General features: G+C 38.4%; 1 protein-coding gene across 3 annotated transcripts; it reads right to left on the bottom strand.

Moving 5' to 3' along the window:
* Nucleotides 1–8844: 8844 nt before the first annotated feature.
* Nucleotides 8845–21991, bottom strand: LOC120086648 (hydroxyproline-rich glycoprotein family protein). 3 transcript variants are annotated; one of them, XM_090318049.1, is made up of 5 exons: nucleotides 21638–21986; nucleotides 21357–21514; nucleotides 10841–10995; nucleotides 9588–10767; nucleotides 8845–9287 (listed from the first exon to the last, which is right to left on the bottom strand). In XM_090318049.1, exons 4-5 carry the CDS (start codon nucleotides 10627–10629, stop codon nucleotides 9088–9090), a joined length of 1242 nt encoding a protein of 413 aa, XP_090174175.1. In that variant the 5' UTR covers nucleotides 10630–10767; nucleotides 10841–10995; nucleotides 21357–21514; nucleotides 21638–21986; the 3' UTR covers nucleotides 8845–9087. The 3 variants fall into 3 exon arrangements, with proteins under 3 accessions (XP_090174175.1, XP_038899313.1, XP_090174176.1); XM_039043385.2 differs by lacking the exon at nucleotides 10841–10995 and having other exon boundaries at nucleotides 21638–21991; XM_090318050.1 differs by lacking the exons at nucleotides 10841–10995; nucleotides 21638–21986 and adding an exon at nucleotides 11267–11483 and having other exon boundaries at nucleotides 21357–21508.
* Nucleotides 21992–26106: the final 4115 nt, after the last annotated feature.

The raw sequence follows: 26106 nt of genomic DNA, 5'->3' as shown, positions 1-26106 counted from the left end.
TTGAATGCCCAATACATTGATTACTTGGAAAAAAAAAAAAAAAAAACCTCGATGCTTTATCGAGTGATTACATGAAGAAAACTAATATCCTCCATATATTTTTCACTGAATAATCATTTTGAGTTTTGGCATTAAAATTTATTAATTAATTAAAATAATTAGGAAGTGAATTTAAAATTAATTTTGAGGGTGATGTAAAAAATGGTGAAATTTTATTAATTATGTTTATATTAAAGGAAAATTATTTCAAATGGTAGAAATGGTGAAAATATTTACAAGATATATCAAAATTTTAGAACTATCAATGATAAACGCTTAGACACTGATAGAAGTCTATCGGTGTCTATCAACGTCTATCATTGATAGTCTAAAATTTTGCTATATTTTGTAAATAGTTTGGTTCATTTTTCTATATTTAAAAACAACCCTATTTTAAATTAAATAATAGACAGATGGAACAAAATTGAAAGTGTATATTCTTTTAAATCAAGTGAGTATTTATTAATTAAACAATGCTTTAAATTTATTTATTAAAACTCTTTTAAATTAATTAAATTTCTATGTAGTAATTTATTTGGGGCAATTGCAATTTTAATAATAAAAAAATTCAAAATTGGGCACGTGTCTCAAGGTTTTGCTTTTTTGCAAACATGTCAAAAAACTTTCGCTTAAAAATTTGATTGCTACCTGATTTCTATGTGATTGTTATATGATTTCTATGTGATTGTTATATGATTATCACACCTGCAATTACAAAAAAGTTGAAGTTATGCCTTTAGTTTTTAAAAATATTTTTTTTCATACCATGCAATTTTCCAATTTATTTTTGAGTCTCTTCATAAACAAGTTCGTTCTTGAAATTTCTTCGCGCGCAGCAAGGAGAAGATATTTTTGTTCTAAGCATCTAAAAAACCCTTGATGCACTGTTCAACGAATATGCTCAGAATAAATACCGTGTTGCACAAACAATGTAAAAGAATTCCATTGTTTCAAGCCTGCAAAGTTATGACTAAGATGCAGGGCCGATTACTTGACGAAAAAGAAGAGTTGGATGCTTTATCATGTGATTACATGAAGAAAAGTAGATGAACTACATTCTCTTCTAGAACGGTGTAGAAGAATTCCGCTCCTTCAAGCTTGGGAAATTCTGACTAAGATGCAAACAGTTAAAGTGGCTTCATAATGCGATTATGGAGTATGAAAAAGAAGGAACCCGATTACTAGTGATGCAAAATCAAAACTTGGAATTAATCTCGAAGATGAACCAATTGATCGAGACAGGTACCAATGGCTGATGGAAAAGTTAATATACTTGATTCATCGACCAGATATTAGCTTTGCGGTTAGCGTGATAAGTCAATTTCTGAACAAACTTTATGAGAAACATGTGGAATTTATGTATAGAATATTGAGCTATCTCAAACACGATCCTGGAAAGTGCGCGTGATAGGTCAATTTTTTAATAAACTTTATGAGAAATATATGAAATTTGTGTATAGAATATTGAGATATCTCAAACACGACCCTGGAAAGTACCCCATGTTCAGAAAAAAAAAATGACTAGATCGTTAGAAGTTTACACGATGCAGATTGAGTTGGGTTCCCTATTGATCGTAAGTCAACGTTAGGATATTGCTCTTATGTATGAGAAATTTTGTAACTTGGCACAGCAAAAAAAAAACAAGTCGTAGTTCGAAGTAGTGCTGAAGTTGAATTTCAATCATTAGTCCATGGAATTTATAAGGAATTAAGCTAAAACGCTTTCTAACTGAACTCAGCATTAAGACTAAAGGTACTATAGAAGTATTGTGTGATAATCAGTCTACCATAGCCATTGTGAGAAATTCAATACATCATGATAGAATGAAACGTGTCAAGATAGATAGTCATTTCATCAGTGAGAAGATTGAGATAAATATTATCTACTTGAGATACATGCCTTTCCAACAAGTTGCCGACATATTAACTAAGACTTTGGGTGTAACAATAACCTTGGTGGACTAATTTCTAAGCCTGGAATGATTAGTGTCACAATCGCTCTTTCGGAAGCTTCTCTTAGCGATTGTGCGGCACTTGTTCCCGCTCACGAACAAGCCAGCCAACTCGAATACGGACTGCCGATGGCACACCGAGTGCCTCTTGCAACCTCCAACCCCGTTTTAGGGAAAATGGTTTTAGAAAACGGGTTTAGAGAAAAGGTTTTCGTAAGAAGATTTGAGAGTGTGTATAAAGAAAGAAAGATTGTAGTAGACTAGAAAGCAATAAGCAACAACAACGGCTTTATAGAGTACTACTCCGGGTATGAGGAAATGATGGTTAGTCTTATCCCCATATAGTGCATTCTGAACAAAAAGCCAACTGGCGCCCTTGCATATGCAAAAGGGCGAGTGGTCACTTACAATGAAAATGTAAAGAAGGCAAGCTAACTAAACTAATACAATACAGGATATGAAAGTAAGCTAGAAGGGGGTTGGATTGGGCATGCGGCCATGGGCAACAGGCCCTGGACAAGCATGACCGTTACATTCTCCCCCACTTAATTGGTTGACATCCCCGTCAACCGACCTTGTTCAAAATCTGCGATGGCTGGAGCTGCACTCTTCAAGTCTTCGGCCCGCTCCCAACTGATCTCTTCGTCGGGGAGATCCTTCCATTTCACTAAGAACTCTGTCAGTTCTCGTCTGGGTCTTCCAATACGGCGCGTACGTTTATCCAGGATTTGTGCAACTTCTTTCTCAGCAGAACTCTTCATCGTGACCGGTGGGCGCCTTAGCATGTTTCGCTGTTCATCCTCGGGATCGGGATGATAGGGCTTCAGGATACTCACATGGATGACAGGATGAATCTTCATCCATGAGGGTAACTGAACCCTATATGAGGTTCTCCCGACCTTCTCAATTACCTCCACTGGACCTTCATATTTCCTTACTAGCCGTTGGTCTCTCTGGCCTCGAAAACGAAACTGTTCCGGTCGTAGCTTGATCAGGACCTTGTCCCCAGCTTGAAACTCAAGGGCCCTCCGCTTCTTATCAACCCACTTCTTCATCCTCTTCGATGCTCTTTCTAGGTAGGCGCGAGCGATCTCAGAGGTTTTGCTCCACTCTTTAGTGAAGTTATGTGCCTGAGTACTTTTGCCTGCATAAGGGTGGTCCACCAAGTGTGGCATGAGTGGCTGTCTGCCGCACACCACTTCGAAGGGCGTTTTTCCGGTCGTGGAACTCTGTTGGCTATTGAAGCTGAACTGAGCCACATCTAACAACTGGACCCAGTTCTTCTGTCTAGCGTCGATAAAGTGACGCAGATATTCCTCGAGCATACTGTTGAAGCGTTCCGTCTGACCATCAGTTTGGGGATGATAGCTAGAGGAGATATTCAGTGATGATCCCAATATTCTGAACAATTCTGTCCAGAATGTCCCAGTGAATCTTCCGTCCCGATCGCTAACAATGCTCATGGGGACACCCCATAATTTCACAATGTGTTTGAAGAACAGCTGAGCAGTCATCACGGCTGTGCACATTTTCGGCGTTGGGACGAACGTGGCATATTTCGAGAACCGGTCGATGATAACAAGGATCGATTCAAACTCTCCCACCTTGGGCAAATGGGTGATGAAGTCGAGAGACACACTCTCCCACGGTCTAGAGGGCACAGGTAGGGGTTCCAGCAGACCCGCTAATTTCGCCCTTTCAACCTTATCTTGTTGGCAGACAAGGCAAGTCTTGGTAAATTGCATGACATCGTCTCGAAGACTTGGCCAATAGTAGCCTTGCTTCAGAAGGGCATAAGTCCTCTGCCAACCATTATGTCCTGCCCACGGTGTGTCGTGACACTCCTTCATCAGCGACCTTCGTAACTCCCCGGATCTGAGGATGTAGAGGCGATTGCCTTTGGTGTATAGTAGATCATCTTCCACTCAGAACTGGCGTGTCTTCCCCTCTCTGGCCAACTGTAAGATGGCCTGCGCCGCTGTGTCGTTTGTCAAGTGAGTTTTGACAGTTTCTCGTACTGTTGCACTCAACGTACTTGCTTGTAGGCGGGCGAACATGCACAGGGCCGCATGTTCGCTCTTTCGGCTAAGAGCATCAGCTGCTTGGTTGCTTTTCCCCGATCTATGTTCGAACTGGAAGTCGAACTCCGCTAGACATTCCTGCCACCGTGCCTATTTCGACGACAACTTCGGTTGGTTGAATAAGTGACAAATGGAGTTGTTGTCGGTCTTGACCACGAACTTGGCCCCCAAGAGATACTGTCTCCAGGCCCTCAAGCAGTGAACTACTGCTAACATCTCTTTTTCGGAGGCGGCATACCTTCGTTCGGCATCATTTAGTTTTCTACTCTCATACGCGATGGGGTGTCCGTCTTGGAGGAGAACACCGCCCAACGCGAAGTCAGAAGCATCAGTCTCTACTTCAAATGGCTTGGTCACATCGGCAATTCCGAGGACCGGCCCCTCAATCATCACTTTCTTCAGGCCCTCAAAGGCAGCCTGACATTCAGGAGTCCAGCTCCATTGGCTATCCTTCTTCAACAGTTCGGTTAATGGCCCTGTTCTTCTCGAGAATCCTTCTACGAACCGCCTATAGTAGTTGGCTAGTCCGAGGAAGGATCGTAGTTCGGTCACGGATGATGGTACCCTCCAGTCTCTAATTGCAGCCACCTTGCCCTCTTCCATACCAATCCGACCACACTCAATCACGTGGCCGAGGAAATTTATGCGCTCTTGGGCAAAGGAGCACTTCTCTCTCTTTACCTACAACTGATTTCTCCTCAGCTTTTCAAAGACTAGTTGGAGGTGATGTCGATGGTCCTCCAGCGAGGCACTATAGACCACAATGTCATCAAGATACACTACGACGAATTTGTCGAGGTATTCGTGAAACACTTGGTTCATTAGGGTACAGAACGTTGCTGGAGCATTGGTGAGGCCAAAGGGCATCACGAGGAATTCGAAGGCTCCGTATCTCGTGACACAGGTCGTCTTAGGTTCGTCTCCTTCAGCAATTCGAACCTGATAATATCCAGACCGTAGGTCCAGCTTCGAGAAATACTTAGCACCGTGAAGCTGATCAAATAAGTCAGTGATGATAGGAAGGGGATATTTGTTGCGGACTGTGAGCTTATTCAAGGCCCGATAGTCGATGCATAACCGGAGGCTCCCATCCTTCTTCTTCTGGAACAGTACTGGGGCTCCATAAGAAACCTTCGCCGGTTTAATAAATCCTGCCTCTAGCAACTCGTCTAACTGTTTCCGAAGCTCAGCCAATTCTGGCGGGGCCATCCGATATGCATTCTTGGCAGGCGGCTTTGCCCCTGGCAACAACTCAATCTCATGGTCAATCCCCCTTCGTGGGGGTAAGAACTTGGGCAAGCTTTTCGGCATGACGTCCCGATACTCTTCCAAGACAAATAGAACGTCTTGGGGGATCTCCTCTTCAGTGGACTCAACTGACTCTATCGGGATGGCCATGAACGTGGGTTCGTCGTGGGCCAGGCCCCTCTTCAATTGGAGGGCTGAGATCATTCTCACCCCATTTGGCTGCTTGATACTGGCTTGGACTACGGTTGGTGAAGATCCGGTAATGACCAAGCATTTGGCGAGGGGCATTGGTATGACTTTATGTTCAAGCAGAAATTCCATCCCCAGTACCACGTCGAAATCATCCATCTTGACAATTACGAAGTCAACGAAGCCCTTCCAGTCTCCTAACTTCACCGGAGTTCTCTTCGCTATCCCCGTAATTGGTAGGGCTGCGGAATTCACAGCTTTCATCTTCCCTGCATCTCTTTCCCAATTCAAGTTCAGGCGGCGAGCTTCCGTTTCAGCCATGAAGTTATGGGTAGCCCCAGAGTCAACCATAGTGGTTTTGGCCGATCTTTGGTTGACCCAAGCGTCTACATACATGAGACCTTTCTCTAGTGGCTCCGTCGCCTTTCCCATATTCTTCTGGAGTGCAGATAGGAATTTCAATGCCCCCATCCTGGGATTCTCAATTTCAGCCGCTGGCTCAGTTGCCGTCTCCTCCAGTTCAGCCTTGTCTTCGGAGGTAGAGGCTAATGTGGCTTGAAAAGCATTGAACGCAGTTCGATTTGGACATTCGCCCGCCCTGTGTGGCCCTCTACATATGAAATAAGACAGGGGCCGATTGTAATTGTTATGCTGTTGTGGCGGCCCCCGCCAGTTGTTTCCTAATCTCGATTGGGACGATTTACGGTCCCCCCCTGTGTTCTTGTCTCCTCCCCCAGGTCTGGGAGGACTGGAACGGCTATTTCTGTTTCCCCCATTGGAGGAAGTTGATTGCTTCCGCACATCTTGTGAGTCAGTGCTAAGGTCGTATAGCCGTTCAGCTGCCGCGTAGGCAGAGGGGAGATCCTGTACTCTCTGTTCATATAGTTTTGATTTCGCCCACGGTTTCAGCCCTTCCACAAAGCAAAAGACCTTGTCCTTTTCAGACATATCTCGTATGTCCAACATGAGTCCTGCAAACTGTTTTACATAGTCCCTGATGTTACCTGTTTGCTTTAGCTCTCGGAGTTTTCGTCGAGCCAAGATCTCGACATTTTCAGGGAAGAACTGCGAACGAAGTTCTTGTTTCAATCTATCCCAAGTATCAATAGTGCAGCGTCCTTCCTGTATGTCTGTAAACCGTGATCTCCACCACAGTTTCGCATCTTCAACTAGATGCATCGTTGCTATTGTGACTTTCGACTCTTCAGTCACTGTGTTCGTCGCCTTGAAGTATTGCTCAAGATCGAAGATAAAATTTTCAAGGGCTTTCGCTTCTCGCACCCCACAGAAGGGTTTCGGTTCTGGGATTTTTATTCGGCTCACTGCCATTGCTCCCCCAGATGGGGCTTGGTTCCCTATCGCTCGGATGGTGAGATTCACCCTAGCACTCACATCCGCTATCTCGGCTCTGACGACATCCAGGGCCGATCGAAAGTCTTCAGATAAATCGGTTACCATCTGAAGTATTGCTTTTTGGGAGCTGTCCAGCTCTTCGACACGCTCCTCTATGTGGGCAACAGAGCCCGAGGAGCTATCGCCTCGTTCAAAGCTGCCGGACCGTACTGTTTTGGTCTCGAGGGTCTCTACCCTCATCATCAATTCTCTGACGGGTAATCCGTCTAGGCGGCCTACCACCGCATCAATTCCATCGGCTTTCTCGGCAACTTCTTGTAGCCGAGTCTCAAGGAAACGAACATTATCTGGGACCTCTCTCAGGTAGAGCATTTGTTCTTCCATCTCTACCAATCTGTCCACATGGGACTTGTTCAGGTTCTTCGTCGCCGACATGATCACTGATCTTCCCTCTATAAGCCAATTTGGCTCTGATACCAACTGTCACAATCGCTCTTTCGGAAGCTTCTCTTAGCGATTGTGCGGCACTTGTTCCCACTCACGAACAAGCCAGCCAACTCGAATACGGACTGCCGATGGCACACCGAGTGCCTCTTGCAACCTCCAACCCCGTTTTAGGGAAAATGGTTTTTAGAAAACGGGTTTAGAGAAAAGGTTTTCGTAAGAAGATTTGAGAGTGTGTATAAAGAAAGAAAGATTGTAGTAGACTAGAAAGCAATAAGCAACAACAACGGCTTTATAGAGTACTACTCCGGGTATGAGGAAGTGATGGTTAGTCTTATCCCCATATAGTGCATTCTGAACAAAAAGCCAACTGGCGCCCTTGCATATGCAAAAGGGCGAGTGGTCACTTACAATGAAAATGTAAAGAAAGCAAGCTAACTAAACTAATACAATACAGGATATGAAAGTAAGCTAGAAGGGGGTTGGATTGGGCATGCGGCCATGGGCAACAGGCCCTGGACAAGCATGACCGTTACAATTAGCACATACCATTCAGCTTGAGGGAGAATATAAGAAATCAAACTAAATTATGCATATGTAAATTAAAAATTATTTCCTTGTATCTTGTAATTTATTCTTTCAATATAGTTTATATTTGAGTCTTTCTCAATAATAAGAGAAAATATTATTTCATGTAGTCGGGTTGTTTTCAAATATAGAAAAATGAACTAAAATATTTGCAAAACATAGCAAAATTTTAGAACTATCAATGATAAACACTGATAAACTTCTATAGGTGTCTATCAATGACATTGATAGATACTGATAAAAGTCTATTAGTATCCATCAACGTCTATTAAGTCCAAAATTTTGTTATATCTTATAAATATTTTCAACAATTTTACTATTTGAAATAATTTTCTTTTCCTATATCAAGCTTCACTTTGAAATCAATCAAGATAAACTGCCCCTAAGAAAGAAAGAATAAATGGAAATTATCCTTGATATAAAAGGGTGGAGTCTCTCTATTCCTAAAACTATTAAAATCTAACCGGATTATGCGTATCCAAAGAAAATGGAATTTGTTTGGTGCTTCAACTTGATATGGTATCGTCATTGACCAACTTTTTCTTCACTTTTTTCCTTTTTCTTTTTCTTTTTTTTGTTTTTGAGATTTTTTTTTTTTTACTTGACGTCATCTTTGGCATTAATCTTTGAATCATGGCATTCTAGTTATCAAATGAAGCAGGTCTATCGCTGATTTCAATTCGCACTTTCCAACAAGTCGGGTGGACAAGACCATCGCTGCTAGAGGTTCATTCCACGGACTTTTCTCATATTGCCAAACCAATTCCGGAACTTAGAAGAGCAAGAAATATCTAGCATATGTTTACAACGATGACCACCTGTTTCTGGTGTAACACCAACCTTTTTGCATGATATTTTAGCAATCTTAGTTTCTAGAGAAAACTCGATCAATGACCACAAAGAACAGATGTTTGGATATGTCGACCGGATGTACTGAACGTGCAAGTAGATTATACAACATATATAATTCATTGAAGAAAAGTCAAATTCGTTTACCAAATACAGAAATTCGACCCAATCCATATCTAAATTGGCACGATAAACACAAATAATAATCATTTTTCCATCCAGTGGCCAACTCATAATTCAGGGAGCCATCAAGTTAGATCATACGTTAGACATTTCATGGAAACCTGCAAAGTAGAAAAACAGATACACAAACATACTGTAATCTATTCTAGAGGCTGTCTTAGTCATTGCCATGAACAATCTCCCTTGGCCTCCCTTAGGCTCCTTCCTCTTCTGTAGTCGACTTCTGCATCAGAGCTGGATAAACCAAGATTATACTTGCGACTATTTTTTAATGAACCTATCCTTGAGAATAGGTCTTTTTCAACTTGGTTTGAAGTACTTGATCCTGACATGTTACCAGGTTGTCTTTGCAATTTATTATCTGCATCAAACAGGTAACTGTAACTAGAGGTGTGCAATGGAGAAAATTAACTATTTATAGTATTAGAATTGTGGGTCACGGTATAAAAATAATAGGTCGCAGGGGAAGAAAAATTATATCCCCCTCCTCCCCCCTCCCCCAAAAAATAAAATAAAAGAAAAAAAAGAAAAGTAAAAAAATCTAATGACATTTTAAACATGTTTACCAAACCATATCTATATTTTTATTTTATTTTGATTTCTCATTTTATGGAACAAGTGTGTGCTTCAGTGCTTGTAGTAACAGGGAACAGCGGCTCACCTTTATAACCATTGCATAATGCCAACACTTCAGTGCAGGTTTCCTTTTCAACAACCTCAGGTGCTGATTTAATACTCCTCTGACTCTGTAAAGTTGTGTGTGTGGATTTTAGCTTTTCACCCAACAATGGAGGTTCAATACTTTCTTCTGCTGACAAATTAGTTGAGGTAAAAGGTCTCATAGTAAAGGAATCCTCCATTACATCAGATATCTCCACATACTGGGTAGTAGATATAATTTCATCCGCACTGAAACCAAACGATGCTCGGTAAGCTTCTATTTCCTCCACATCTTGTTTTGGAGACTTATTGTGCCGGTTCTGGTATCCATTCCCACTAGAAGAGTAGGCATCTGAATCCTTCGATACACTTAACCTCCCACCAGTGTGAGGGAATGGTGGATTGTCCAGATAGAATTGTGCAAATGTAGCAGGGCAGAAGAAATTAGAATCCTGAGATGCCAACGATGTATCAGCTTTCTCATTTCCAAATAACCGACCAGAACCACTTCTTGGATATTTTCCATCTTGGAGAGAAGCTGAAGGATTCCACTGTGGTGGGAAGTCCCTCTCAGGAAATGAAGATGATAAGCAATCGCCAGAGGTCCTTGAAATTGGAGACACGAGGCTACTGGCAGGACTTCCAGGGTAGAGAGAATATGCTGCTTGAAGATCATTTGAAGCAATGTAATTGGCCTTTCCAGTTCCTTTGAGATCCACCGATGAGGACAGGAACTGAGCAAACGGCACGTCAGGGGAAGAAGGTGTGGTTAGGTGAGCTAGTTCAGGTGGGGGGGTGAGGGGAGCAGTTGATGGTTCAGTGGTGAAGGCTGAGAAAACAGGAGGAGAAACCAGCTGTGTTTCATGCGCATATGGCCCTGTAGCAAACATTGTGGATGAAGGACCTCCAGGTGAGTTGGCAGACAGCGACATGAAACAACTAGGTGATTGGACTGTTGAAGGGAGTGCAGAATTTGTAAAAGATGCTGGTGACGAAGGTGGGGCTAGAAGGGATGGAGTTATAACTGTAGCCTGGTTGGTCATTCCTGCTGCTTGAGGTCCATTAGGTTGGGTTGTCACGGCATTGCCCTCAGGTAAACGAGATGCAGGTACAATGCGCTTCTCTCCTTTCTGAGAGTGAAAACAAGATAATGCACCCCAACATCCACCCCATCTCTTTCCCTGGTACAGAGTAAAGTATTAGAAGGTAATCATGACAACTCACTAAAGAATAGAAAAGTTTAGAACCACCCACTTTCACAATTTCTGTTCAAGTTCATGCCGCAGGGATGGCCATTTCAAATTGATCCATAAAAAAGTCCAAAATTCAGTTTTAGCATGAGTTAAAAGTGTCTTCTAGATCTGAGCATGTTGTTAATGGAGTAGGCCACTTAAACGCAGAAGAACAGCCTTAAAGTGAGGATCAATAAATCAAATATCGATGGCAATAATTATAATTTATAAATACGTAATCATACAACATTAGAATAGAGAATAAAAAGATAAGAAGCATGAAAATCTAATGCTCGTGTTAGAAGTTTATCATGTTCAGAATACCACGGCTTAAGAAAAATAAGCAACTGTTAGGATACCTCCTAACAAGAGAATTCTTGAATAAAAAAGAACAAGAAAACTAAAAGATAGAATAATATTGCAATATTATGAAGAAATTACAATATACCTCAACACATTCTAAAGGGCTGAGAATCCTCTCCCAAATTCCCAACTTGGAAAAAATGAAGAGGTTGATGAAATAAAGATTCCTTCCTCCCAATTATGAGCAAACATTATATAATCAATATCAAAACTGCAGACAAGGCCCTCAAACAGTAGCTGATTTTGTGGAAGAATTCCACCATTTGGGAGCAAGAACTAATTTGGCCAAAAACGAGCAGCACCTAATTGCATGGTTCATTGGGGGGCTAAGAATGGACATCAAAGAGAAGGTAAAGCTTAAACAATTTCATTGGTTAGCTCATGCAATTTCTTATGCTGAAACAGTGGAAGAGTTAAACGAAACCCGCTCCAAAAAAATTTCAAGAAAGGCTCCTTGGGATGCTTCCCTTGGCAGAAAAGCTAGCACTTCAAATTACACATCTATTAATCACTCTTCCACAACTGAGGAAAAGGAAAAAGAAATGCAAGAAATGGTTGGTGAGAAGGAAACAAAGGCTATTTCCAAGAAGAAAGTTCAAAATCCTTGTAATTTGCTTACATTGGGCAAGTGTTTTAGGTGTGGCCCAGTGGGTCACTTGTTTAATGAGTGTCCTCAACAAAAAACATTAGTATATGTGGATGAGGAAGAGGATTTGTTGGCTGAATGCAATGAAGATGATGAGAAAGAAGCCAATTATATTGCGATGAATGAAGGTGATAGGGTGTCTTGTGTTCTCCAAACGGTGTCGATTGCTCCCAAAGGAGATTTTAATCCTCAAATACATTGCAAAATGTTTGTTAAAGACAAAAAATACAAAAAATAGTAAAGACATTCAACACCATATTGACTTGATTCCGGGTGCTAAAATCTCTCATCTTCCTCGCTATAGGATGAGTCCTAAGGAGTATGAGATCCTCCACCAATATATTGAAGAATTATTAAAAAAGGAACACATTCAACCAAACCTTAGCCCCATGTGCAATGCTAGCCCAACTCACGCCTAAAAAAGTTGGCAGTTGGAGGATGTACGTTAATAGTAGAGCTATCAACTAAGTGGATTATAGTGAAGTACAGCTTCCTAATCCCTAGAATAGGTGAGTTACTTGATCAATTTGGAGGAGCCTTGATTTTTTCGAAAGTGGACTTGAAGAGTGAATACTACCAAATTCGAATAAGGTCGAGGGTTGAGTGGAAGACTACATTTAAGCCCTACTTCTCATTCGCAGACCGATGGCCAAACCAAATTACCGCATTAAGTTGTCTTGTGACCTACATATTAATCCAGTCTCAATATTGCTTATTTGAAGCCATATTATGCCCTAAAGGACTTTCATTTAGCTTCTTAGCTCACTCAAAGACGAGTTTATTTTGGGAGGGGTGGGATTGGTGTAAGGTGGAAAGGGCCCTTTTGTAAATAACTAGTTAAAAAGGATAGGAGTTAGTTAATTGCTAAGTTAGCTAATTTTTAGTTGTTATGATAGTCAGTTAAATATCTTGTAACTAATTTCCTCTATAAATAAGATTCTTCTCTCTCATTTTGATAGAGAATCATTTCATTCAAGAATTGGTCTTTTGGTATTGCACCACCATGATTAACAACTTTTTGGACCACAACCCAGTTCAGCCTTTGAGCCCATTCACCATTTTCTTAAAAATTACCCATGAGCTTCCAGCCCCTCCAGCCCATATTCTAGCCCCTTTTCTACCATTCTAACAATTGGACCTCAATATCATTGTCAAATTCAAGCCTACTAAGCCCCTTTCTTCTATCTTCATAGATCTTCACGTGGTTAATATTCCATGTTTTCAGCACCTCCCCTCTGGTCGAAAACCCATAATCCCTTAAGAATTCCACTTCCTAACTTAAACTAGGTCGCCCATTTGAAAATAATTGGGCCTCTTTAAGAAAATCCAGCCCACTAACTAACTTAATGGTGTAACTTTTTCCATTCCATGGCCCCACCTCCTGACATTTCACGTGGGTGCATACTTTGTTCTCTTTTTCAAAAATAGTTCCCTTTCTTCCACCTTTTTCTCAATTAACGGCAACCCCTTTTTCCTACCATCTTCAACGTCTTCAGCATCCTTGCCCATGTCTACAACCTCATGCCAACTGTCCGATCATTTGGTCGTCCTTCTCCACCGCCCAATAACTTGATTTCCGGTTTGATGGAAGTTATTCGCTACAATAAGATAATAGAACGGCGTGCTTGCCTCGACATAAACTCGACCTAAGTGCACGAATGACTTTCCATCGCCACATATGATCGTCGGTAAGTAGGTTATTTGCCAAATCTTTCTTCGCCGACCACCTTGCCTTTCTGCAATATTTTTCCCTTTCCCGTTCTCGCCCAACCCTTTCTCTGCTTTTCTAATTAAATTTCATCATTGGCTATTGATTTTCTGGTTCAATTTTAGTCCAATTACCCCAGGATTAAGGTTATGATTCCATTCCTCTATCACCCAAACAGTTGACACATGGATTATAGTAGAGTTAGACTTTTCATTTCCCTCCCATTTTCGCCAATACCAATTTCGTTCTCCACTTTACATCAAAAAATAATCATGGGCCTCCAAATTTTCAAACTCACCCAACCTATACATACATATTAAGCCCATAACATTCACTTTCCATTTACACATCATTCCTATCAGCTGTTGAAACTCTTTGCAGTCCCCATCTTTCACAAAATTGCTCCTTTTCCTCTCCCTTAGCCTCCATCACGGCCTCTCCCGCCATTAACAATCCAACTGCACTCATTGCTAGCCAACTTCCCCTTCGTCATTGGATCTGGCAACAGTCCTCTTTACTTTTAGATTCAACGTCGTCTTGGCTACCAGTTGGCCTTCAAATCTGCCCATGTCATTTTCTTTCGATCTTCGTACATAGCTCTACCTCTCTTTGTAGTTTCTTCATCATCTTCGGCCACCCATGCCCTCGCCTCCAATCATCACTTCATCGTTTTTTTCTCCTCTCCTCCCTTGAATCTTTCAGCTTCTGAACAATTTTTTTTGTTTTCTTTGCCATCTCAACCCTTACACCGCCACCAATTTCTTCTTCTTTATCTGACTGCCAATTCATTTTCCCAACCATTTGATAACTGAAAATTTCTCCCTCAAATGATGCTTCGTCCACCAATTAACTATGTTTCTCGTTCGATTGTACACTTCCACTTCCACCAAGTGCTTCTTTCTGTCCATTTCACTCTTCGCCATCGACAATGGCCATGGTTAATCAGGTTTCTCTTCTCCAATTTCTCCATATTTAATTCAGCATTCTTTTTCTCTTTTTCTCCTCTGCTGATGAGCTCGCCATCTCCTCTCTTCTTTTCTCCTCTCTCGTCTACCTTCAGTGTCAATTTCCTCTCAACAAAGTAACAACCACCCTCAATGTTTCATGTTTTTCTGAGCTTTTCTTTGTTGGCTCTTCTTCCTCTACTTCGATAGATGCTAAATCTTTGATCCTTTGTTGCAATGCTCTCATTTCTCTTTGTATCTCTAAGGGTACTTCATTCCTCCGATCAAGATCCATTACTAAAATTGATGTTCCAGGAGAACAGCTTTGATACCAATTTGCTAGGATACCTCCTAACAAGAAAATTCAAGAACAAAAAAGAACAAACAAGAAAACCAAAAGATAGAATTATGTTGCAATATCATGAAGAAATTACAATATACCTCAGTACGTTCTAGAGAGCTGAGAATCATCTCTCAAATTCCCAATTAGGAAATCACCTCAAAAATTTGTCTCCCTTTCTCCAACTCCTCTCCTATTTATAGTAAAAAGACCTAACCAACTTACTAACTATTTATTAATATGCCTCAACTAATAATCATACTAATATTCTACTAATACTCTTATTATTTATATAACTAGGGGTCTTACACCGACATCCACTAAGGTTTAAAATTACAACTCTGCTCTATTGAAATGAAAGGTCAGATACTTGGAAGAAATTTCAGAGTTTTAGTGTAAGTCTTAATTAACAAAACAATGAAAATACAAGGGAAAAAAAGAAAGCACATTTAGGATGTGTTTGGGGTAAGGACTATCCTAAGACTTTAATAAGTCTTAATTAACAAAACAATGAAAATACAAGGAAAAAAAAAGAAAGCACATTTAGGATGTGTTTGGGGTAAGGACTATCCTAAGACTTTAATAACTACCTCTTGCTACAATAAATACTATTTTGTATCCCCCAATTAGCTACAGTATTTATTTGCTTCAGTTTTTACTATTTTACATTCATCATTTTTTTATCCTTTACTACAGTGTTCACTATTTCCTTCAAACTAAAATAGTCTACAACCCGAAAACAAACTATTATAACCCAAACTAAAATAATCTATACCCCAAACACAAACGATTATAACCCAACTATAATAACCTAGGCTATAATAACCAACTCCTTGCCCCAAATACCCCCTTAGTCGTTTATGAAAAACAATGTCTAGAACTAATATATTATGAAAAGTTTGGAAAGTGATTAAAGTTATCTTCTGTGTTTCTCAAAATAACAGCATCTCTTTTCTGTCTTAGATCTTCCATCTTTCACATTCTATTAAATTCTCCCTCATCCTAAATATGTTCTTAAATTGCTGCTTCATCTCCAAATCTGTTGCTACTGTTGCTGCAACATTTTCTTGGTTTTTTTTTCTCTTTTTTCTCCCAATGAGAAACCAGTGCATTTCATAGAAGATACAAAGCTAAAAGAAAGGGGAAGAAATCCAAACACCAAGCGCTAAGGAAGCTACATCACCTCTTCCAAATGGCACAAAAGAAAAGAGAGAGCGAGAGAGAGAGAGCGAGAGCAAGAGCGAGAGCAAGAAACAAAAATATTTCACCAACCCAACCAAAAGAACGTGGTCCCAAAGCCTATCTATAGATCTAGCTTTACTGTTGAGGAGTCTGTTGTGCTCATTCTTCACATGGTTGATGTAGCATGAACTGGATATTTACTTATTATGCTTCGTCCTTTCAGGTGTTTTTTTTTTGGGTTCTCAACAAGTCTTTCATTTCTCTACATTGTTTTTCCTTATCTTTAGAACTCAAGGGCACAGTTGTACAACCTATAGAACAAATCCTATGCAAGTAAGGTCGTTTAGCTTTCCTTATCATTGAATTCATTTTTTTCTAGATACATGCTTTGTATCTTTTGTGTTTCTCTTTTGTATTTTTTCAATTGAAAATGGGAAAATGTTTTTTTTTAACTATTGAAAATGAGAAGCACATGTTAAAGAACTGCTCCACTTGGAGAGAATGAACAAAACATCGTAAATACAGAAGCCATACAGATATTATAAAGACCAACCTAAAGTTTTGATTCTCTCCCAAATGCTGCAAATGTCTAGCTTTTCATCAAAGATTCTCTGACCAATTTCCAACCAAACATTCAAACGAAGCCTTTCACCACCTCAAATACTCGCCAATCACAGAGTACCACAAGCAACTTCTCTGAAGAGGAAAATGTCAAACCCAATAGTAGGCAAGGCCCATTCTTGAAATTACCCAGACGTCAATAAATCCCTTATCTTAGCGCAACAAAATGATATCCCACTTGATAAATTGAGGATCTAACCTTGGTAGGAAACTTAAAAGAAGAAAGTAGGTTGGGATACTAGCCAAGATGCTTGAACAACAGATAAACAGCCACCCTTTTGAAAGGAAAGGAACTCTACACATATCCAATTCATGCTGGATTTCTCAACCATTGGAGTCCATATGTCCAACTTCAAAGCATTAACAGCAGGAGACATCCCAAATCCTGTACTTGAACTTCCTGGTACTCCATATTAATTACTGAAATACAAATCTTTGTTAATGGAGTCTCCAACTCATTAATATTAATGCAAAAGGCAAGGACATCATAAGCAAATTGAAATGGTTTGCCCGATCCATATTCACACTCAGAGGAGCCAGAATCCAACTATCTTAAGATTCTGTCAAGAATATCAGCCAGTAACAAGACAGGAGAGAGCAGATCTCATGGTCTCAAAGCCTCTATAAGTTCTGCCAACCATCTATCAAAGTAGAAAAAATGGTTTTAGAAATGCAACTGCGTCCACTTTTATCCATCTCTCCCTAAAGCTTCTCATCCTAAAAAGAACCAAAAACAACTCCCAATTGAATCTTGTGGAGGCTTTCTCAAAATCAATCCTCATCACCCAACCTTACCTTTTTCCTTTCTGAAATAATCAAATCATTTAGCAACAATGATGGGTGTCAAAATTTATCTAGCAGCTACAAATGCAAACCGATTAGTAGACACAATACAATGAAGAATTCTATTCAATCAACCTGTTAGAACCTAGGATAGTAAGCGTTTTGTATATATATAAATGGAGAGCCAAGAACCCCAAACCATGGAAGCTACAAAAAAAAAAAACTTCCGGCTAGCACACAAAAGATACTTTTAAGAAGTATAAGGAGAATAAAATATACACCAGGAACAGGATTATATATTTTTAAAATTCATTGACAATGCCAGATCGGAGATCCTCATTCTAGAAGCCTTGCTTCTTAGCTCTCAACCAGATAAGAGTCTCCTTGAAGGCAAGAATTAAGAATGCTTTCTCACTCCTCCAGGTTTCCTTGTAAAATTTCTTTTTCTTTGCAAAATGCTTTCTACTTCCTGAAATGATTTCAAGATTAAGGGGGGTAGTTCTTTCAGTACTCATGATTACATATTACAGGCTAGAATTTTCATTAGTCTCAATGCACTATTTTCTCCACCTTTGACCGTCTAGAAGGATTACATCAACAAACTGAATTTTATAGATGGCCACCACCTCTGATCTTTCTGAAGGGTTGCCTCCACAAGTTGATTTTTTTTCCCAGCTTCAAAAGGCAGTAGCCGTTTTCCCATTAATTTAGACAGTTGCTCCTACTTTCATTTGGTGTTTCAAGTTCAGATCTTCAGTGTCTTTGGCCATTAGGTTCTGAATTCTATAGGCATGAGCTTTGGTAACTTTTAAGAAACAAAAATCACACATGCTTTGAATAACAAATTTTTTAAGTTAGGAAATTGTAAGAAACCTTTTTATAGGAGAACTTGTAAGAAAACTCAATCATGAAAATATTGGAAATGCTTACCATTTTTTGAAAACATATGGGAAAACATTCTTAAATCTCAAGTAGATGTTACAGTGAGTTCTAGCTTCTAAACTTATGGGTCCTTAATTGAGTCCAAGGCCTATTTTACTGCATGCATCCAACCCCCGAGGTTGAATCAATAATAGAGTTTTTTGGAAGTTTAGTCTCATCCAACTATTTCTTTTCTTAATCCTTAAAATGAGTTATAACCTCTAATTCTGCAGTTAAAATTGTTCTTAAGCTGGAAAATGTTGGTAAACTTTTGGAAGCCTGAAATTCCACTCGCTCTATGGAGAAAGACAAGTAACATGTTGCTTGAGGATGAGTAAAACTGACCCACTACTTCAGGTTCCTACTAAAAAGAACATAAAACCATCAAGCAACTTGTATAATGTGTAATATTCTCTTAAAACTTCATCATATGATGCATAAAGATTTGTATGTAGATTATAATGAACATTAATTAACTGTGATGCTAACACCCATTCGAATGGATTCTGAGTGGGGAACGAAAACCACTTCCAACCACTTGTGGACAGGTGTTTCTGAGGTCCTTTCTTTTCACTCTATGTTCAAACTTCACAATGTGGTGGGGGATGGGATCACCTACTTTTGATAGGAAGACATTTGATAGGGTGATACACCCCTTTGCTCTATAATCTCAATTCCCTTGTTTATGCCATTTGTCTTCCATGTGGCTTCATTTGATGGCTTTCATCCTTTCTTCCTGGGGTTTTCCTCCTCTCTTGACCTTAGGTTTAGAAGGCCATTATTCCATAGGGAAACAACAGATATCTTGACCCTTTTATCTTTACTAGGGGATTTCTCTGTTTGTCTAGGGAGGAGGGATCTTCATACTTGTATTACTAATCCTTTTGAAAGGTTTACATGCAAATCTGTTTCCTATAATTTTGGTAATCCCTCCTCTCCTGGTGTTCCAATTTTATCTTTGTTGTAAAAGGTTAAAATCTCCAAGAAGGTAAAGTTTTTTGTCTGACAGCTCAGGATGCACCCAAGTTTTTTTTTCTTTGGTTTAAAATCTGAATGTGCATAAACCCAATAAGTTATATGGGCTCACTTAAACCCAATAAAGACAAAAACCCAACATACCACAAAGTGCCCATTAAAAGCCCACAAAATAAAGTTTGTAAAAGAGTTTGTAAATTTATAAAAAAAATAAATAAAAACTAATCTTGAAAAACTCAACATCTCCCACTTTGCTTTCCCTCCATCTCTCCCTTCCTGCATTCAATCTCCTTCTACCTACACCTGCCTCCAACCAACATTTTTTTTTAAAATGGAAACAACTTTCATTAAGAATAAATGAAACAATACATGGGCATATAAAAAGAACCACACCCACAAAAGAAGGAAACCCCACCAAAGAAAGAAGCTCTAATTAACAAAATCATAAGCCTTTGAAATCAAGACCCAAAAAGAAACATGATATCTAACCAGGGACCAAACATCATAAGGATTCAATCCTCGACATTAGGAGTTTTCAGTTCCATGTTCAGAGTTGTTGTATAATTTTTTACCTTAAAAAGGCGTCATTTAAGCTTTGCTTCAGGGTCTTCGTGAAATTATGAACAATCATGTGTTCAAAGGGTTGAAACAATCTAGGGAAGAAGTTCGCAGTAGGTATCTCCTTTATAAAAGAGTTTAAGGATCTCTTCCCAATCCTCGACATTAGGAGTTTCCAATACCATGTTCGAGGAGTTGTTGCATCATCCGACCTTAGTAAAAGGGGTCATTTGTGCTTTGCTTCGGGGTCTTTGTTGAAATTATGAACAATCATGCATTCAGAGGGGCGAAACAATAACAGAAGAAGTTTGCGGTGGGTATCTCCTTTATAAGATGAAATTCACAAAATGTACAACTTACCCTGTTCAAGGGGGATCATCCTTTTCTTCCAAAATATCCTAGATCACTCAAAGCACTAACCATCACACAAACATCGAAATATTGTATATAAAAGGAAAACCACCATAACTAACTAGGGAAGTTGTAACTCCCTTTACAAACATTCCTGAACCACAAATCTACTAAAAACCTACCTTCCTAGACCATGTCCATAGCTATACTGCCACTTCTGCCTTCCCTCCTATACAATTTTTGAATCGGAGGTCTACCAATTTGGTCCCTTGTTAGGTTCCATACCTTCCTCGGAAGTTGATGTATAAGGACTTTTATAATTATGTGTTAGGTTTCATCTTGCTTGATTTGAGCCATTTTCTTTATATTGGTCCGGGTTGGTTTTCTTGTATTCTCCTCGTATTCTTTTATGTTTTCTCAATGAAAGTTCAGTCCTTTTATCCAAAAATAGAAAAATATATAGCCATGCTAAAAAAATTGTCCAGTATTTATGCAAATTGAATTTTTATATAGAAGCAGAACATTAATTAACTAATTACATCATGAAGTAATTAACGCATAATTAAATATTTTCTAATAGCAAATGAAACCAACAACTGGAACCAAATTCTCAGGTAGGTCAGATGCATCTCACCTTGAAGGATTTAAGTAAATTACAAGTGTGCATAAGAAAAAGAGTAAGTCAAAACTATGATTAAAGGAAGGAATTCAGGATTGAAACTGAAACTAAGGAATGATTCACAGAGGTGGAATGATCATAAACCAGATCAAGACGAGAAGGTGACATAACACCCGTCATATCAGACAGTAAAAGTAAAACTAACAAAAAAACTAGCCAAATAACCATCAAGTACATGGAATCCGCATCCGTAAAATAATTCGGTAGAAAAGGGATGGATTGAACAGATTTGCAAGAAAATAATGGGTTGGCAGAGAAAGCAACCCAAGATTTAGAGAAGGAAAGGCAAAAAAGAGAATGTCATTGCCTACAAAGTAAATCCAAAGCCTAAACAAGTTAGATGGTACTAAGAGTACCCTAGATCTACATCTACTGTTATAAGAAACAATGTGCAAAAACCACCATATTCCCGAGCAATAAACTAGATATTAGCAGAACAATCGATCTGTGAGGGAAGGGACTCATACCCGTTCCTGCTGAGGGAATCTGTTCTGCTCGGACCCCATTCCTAACCGGTAGCTCGACGAAGTATCTACTTATCTCTTAGTGTCTTAAGCTGTCTCTTCCTACAAGATTCATGGCCCTCCTCCTCCTCCTCCACCTCCTCCTCCTCCTCCTCCTCCTCCTGAAAAGTATAAGTTCGTAAGGAATTGCGTTAGTAAATAAAATGATAGAAATTAAAAAGAAAAGCTATATGTTTCTATCGTCTTAGCTTGAACATAAAGAGGAGAGAGAGAAGGTCCATTACCGCCAACTTCATCCATTTAAGGACTAATGCGAGTCAGGCCCCTATCCACCCTAGTATTTCTCCATTCACAGAGCAATATCTAACAGCATATATATTTGGTCTCTCGACACTGAAAATAGTAACTAATAAAGAAAAAGAAAAAAGGCAACCCAATATACTTCAATTTCCAATGGGAAGCGATGTCGGAAGAAATCGACGGCGACGGTGGCTGCGTAGTCGACAGCAACGGTGGCTGAGCGAGGGTGGCAGTGTGTGATTGAGTCAGCAAATGCAAAGACAGGGAGAGAGAGGCCACTGGCTGACAGCCGAAGGAAAGATTCTAAATTGGAGAAACCCTAAAACCAAACGCAAGGCATTCCATGGAGTCGGTTCGGTTCAAACTGATAACCGAATCGAAGCCTCTCGGTTCAATCTGACTCTGTAAAATCAAACCGGTTCGGTTCATTTCACTTTTTTTTTTTCCTTCTTCTTTTGAGATGGGTGTTAGAAGTGTTAGAAATATGTTTCTTATTCTGGTCTTCAAGGGGCTTCGATCCTAAGAGAGCTTAGGGAGTTTTTTTAATAGTTAGTAAATTTCCAAGTTTTCTTCTGAGTTTTTGTTTCCAAATCAAAAAATGGAGAAAAACTTAGGACCGTTTGATAGAGAATTTGAAACAAAAAATTTGAAAACAATAAATTCAACGAAAATATAGTTGTATTTCATGTTTTTAAATATATGTTTTGTTACCTCCCAAGTTTTCTAAGTAATATTTGAATTTATTATTTTAATTTTTTGAGGCAGGTTGAATTTAAAGAATTTAAATTGAATTATTGTGTTAAAATAATTCAATTTAAATTTTGATGATAAGAGATTTTGCAAATTTGGAAATATTTGAGTTTGAAATAATTAATTGGGAGTTGAGTTATTTTGGGGACTTGAAAATAATTATATACATGTGATAAGGGTTTAAGGAGGGGAATTAATAAATAGGGATATTTATTTAAAGTGCTTATGCAGAGGGATAACAAACTATTTATTTAATAAAATAAGAAATATTTTATTTGACATTCAGATTGCACTAATTCAATCTAATAAACTAAGATTGAATGTTATGTTGTGTCATTTGAATAGTATGTGGTAAGTATACAAGTGGTTTATGTTCAAGTTATAGTCTAAAAGGTCCACAACAAATGAATAAGGTTAGGTGTCTTATCTTAGTAATACTACGGATACAGCTTACTTTGTAATTATTACATGGATTGTAAATATTACAGATAATATGAGTCAAATTGTTCATGTGGAGATATGTGAGTGGGGGTATCCTGTATAAAAGTTTATACAAGATCGGACTGCAAAATGATTGGTTTCTCTTTATAATCGCATTGTTTGAAGAAACCAATATTTCACTAAGATGACAATAGGTGACTTGACCTTAATCCTGAATGACTTGTGAACTCTTGTTTATGAGGGCAACTTTTGATTTATATGGATGAGAGTAATCATATTAGTCGACTCAATAAGCCTACCATTTTGGAGATTTATCCGAGTAAGGAGCTGGAAACACACCTATGCTGGGATTGATGTCCTAATTCTTTTTTAGTTTTGTTAACACAAATTATTTATCTAATAAAATCATAGATATTTTATTTGACATGTAGACAGCATTAATTCAATCCAATAAACTAAGATTCGAGGTTATATGATGTCACTTGAACAGTATATGGTTGACATATAAGTAGTTCATGTTCAAATAATAACCTAAAAGGTTTGCATAAATGGATGAAGGTTGGGTGTCTTATCCTGGTAACACTGCGGATAAGGTTCACTTTGTAATTGTAACATTAGATATAAGTATTACAAACAATATGAATCATATTGTTCATGTAAAGACATGTGAGTGGGAGTACCATGTATAAAGAAGTTTATATATAGACCGAACCACGAAATAATTAGTTTCGCTTTATAACATCGTTACTTGAAGAAACTAATATTTCACTAGGATGACCATAGGAGACTTGTCCTTAATCTTAAGTGGGTTGTGAATTCATGTTTATGACGACAGTTCTTTGATCTGTGTAAGTGATAGTGGCCATGATAGTCGATTCAATAAACCTACTATTTTGGGAATTTATTTGATTAAGGAGTTGGGAACACAGTTATGCAAGATGGAATTCACTTCTTCTCATTCCTTGGAAAAGTAGATAAATTGCTCTCTTAATAGTTGTTTTCGGGTCTTGAATAATGAGGTATCAACCTCTCACTGGCCTAAGAGGTGTTAGTTTATGGTTGGACTATAAACTTTTTATTCATTAGAGGAATCAATAGTAACTTAAGGAATTAAATGTAACCGCAGGGTAAAATGGTATTTTGACCAAGTTGTAGTTATAAGCATTTGTGAAGAGTCATCGCTCTATTGATTGTTTATATCCATAAATACATAAATATATCTACAGTGCGAAAAGTGCAACTATCGGTCTTTAATGGAGTGATCAGTAGTTAATGAATATTGATTAATTGGATTAAAAGTTAAATCAATTAATCTCATTTCAATAGAATTTCTAATTGATGGAATACACAAGCAAGCAATTGAAGCAAACAGAATCAATAAGCAATCTAATTATATCTAATTTGAGTTCTAAACATGTTATTTAAAAAAAAAAACTAAAGTGGATTTCAAGTTAAACTTACCTTTGATGAAATCTTCTAATTCCAAGTTGTTCTTCACTCCAAATCAGTTCCAAATCGATAGTGAACCATCAAGAGATCTTCTCTACTATTCTCAGCCTTGAATTTGAGTGGTGGAAGACGAATTTGAGTGAATTTGGTGAAGAAAATTGAGAGAGTTTGTGAGGAAGAAGATGAAGAAGCAGAAACTATTTTCCAGCTCAAGTTCCTCTGATTCATCTTCAAATCTCAGAGTTTTTATTGAATCTCAACATGCAACTACATTCAATCTGATTGATGGCCAGCAGCTACTTCCCAATTCAAGTGGGAATTGTGTGATTGTCATGAGAAGCACCTCATGCTTAAAGGTGAAAGTGGGAAAACCCTTATTTTCTCCATTTTTTCCAAAAAAAACCTTAATTTCTAAAAATCTAATTAATTGCTAATTAATCAAATTCAACATTTCAATATTCAATTTCTCAAATTGAATATTAACATTGAAATTAATTTGATTTTTAATTAATTAATTAATTAAATATCAAATATCAAATTAATCACACATCTAATTTCCAACATGAATCTTATTCATGTAATTAATATTTAAATCAATATTTAAACATTATAAACTCTCCAATTTTCTTTAATTTCAACAAATTAAACGTTAATTATATTGAATATAATTAAACAAACCCTAATTTGATTTTGAATTTATTCAAACTCAAAACCCTAATTTTAGTTTGAACAATTCAAATTGACATCATTCCAAACTCACTCATTTTAATAATTCAAGGTGTTCATGTTTTACGAGCTAGTAAAGAGACCTTATGAACCTACAGATCATGAGCTCCAATGATTAAGGTTAATTGACTAAACTCTTTAGACCAAATTAAACAATACTCGTTAACTATCAAGTCATACCACTATAGTTCGATAGTTGCACTTTCCTCACTGTAGATATATTTGTGCCCACATGATATAACCATAATCAGTAAGTCGACCCTTCACAAGTTGTTCATAATAACAGTTGGGTCAATATGTTGTTTTACCCTCGATATTATGTCGTGTTCCTTAAGTTCCCACCGATCCTCTAATTAACAATTGGTTTATGATCCAATCACTAAACTGGATCCCTCTCAGGCCAATAAGAGGGTAGGGCCCCTTGTTCAAGACCTAGATTCAGTACTTTAGAGAACAACCTTTCTTCTATCCCTAAATCGAGTAGGCGTGAATTATATCTTGCACCTTATGTCCTCAACTATCTATCCGGTCTTACCCCTGAAATGGGAGGCTTATTGAACCAGCTTGTTAAGCCAACCCTCACCCATGCAAATCTAATGATAATCTCGAATAGACAGGAGTTCATAGTTAGCTTAGGACTAAGATCGAGCTACCTAGGTCCGATCTTATGCAAACTCATTACATCGAACGCACCCACTCCTCATGTTAATACATGAACGAATCAGGATCACTTCGTTTGTAGCACCTTTACAACAACTTGTAATAGCTACAAAGTATGTCGCATCCAATAGTGTTACCAAAATAAGGTACCCAACCTTAATCATGTACTATAGACCGTTTTGGCTATTTACTTGAACTTTGATCCATTTTTATGTCTCTACATAAAGTTCAAGTATTCATATAATAGCCATGGATCTTAATTTATTGGATTTAAACTTTATGAATATAATTAATAGATTCAATAACAACTTTATTAAAGAAATGTTAAATAACATCTTTATTGTTAATAAAATATGTTTAATTTTACAAACTGTGAGTTTTAGGACACCCAACCCAACATTAATCTGTAGGTCCATAAGGTATTCTT

Source organism: Benincasa hispida, chromosome 9 (assembly GCF_027475165.1).
Source record: "Benincasa hispida cultivar pf3 chromosome 9, pf3_genome.v1.1, whole genome shotgun sequence".
Classification (NCBI taxonomy): Eukaryota; Viridiplantae; Streptophyta; class Magnoliopsida; order Cucurbitales; family Cucurbitaceae; genus Benincasa; species Benincasa hispida.
This window is presented reverse-complemented; position numbering and strand designations above follow the sequence as displayed.

Excerpts from the sequence above, each read along its gene's own strand:
- LOC120086648 (XM_039043385.2), bottom strand. The coding sequence starts at position 21,395 with ATGGGGTCCGAGCAGAACAGATTCCCTCAGCAGGAACGG. Across the intron at positions 10,768-21,356 it reads GATTCCCTCAGCAGGAACGG|GGAAAGAGATGGGGTGGATG; the intron begins GTATGAGTCCCT and ends ACTCTGTACCAG. Across the intron at positions 9,288-9,587 it reads ATTATGCAATGGTTATAAAG|ATAATAAATTGCAAAGACAA; the intron begins GTGAGCCGCTGT and ends TGTTTGATGCAG.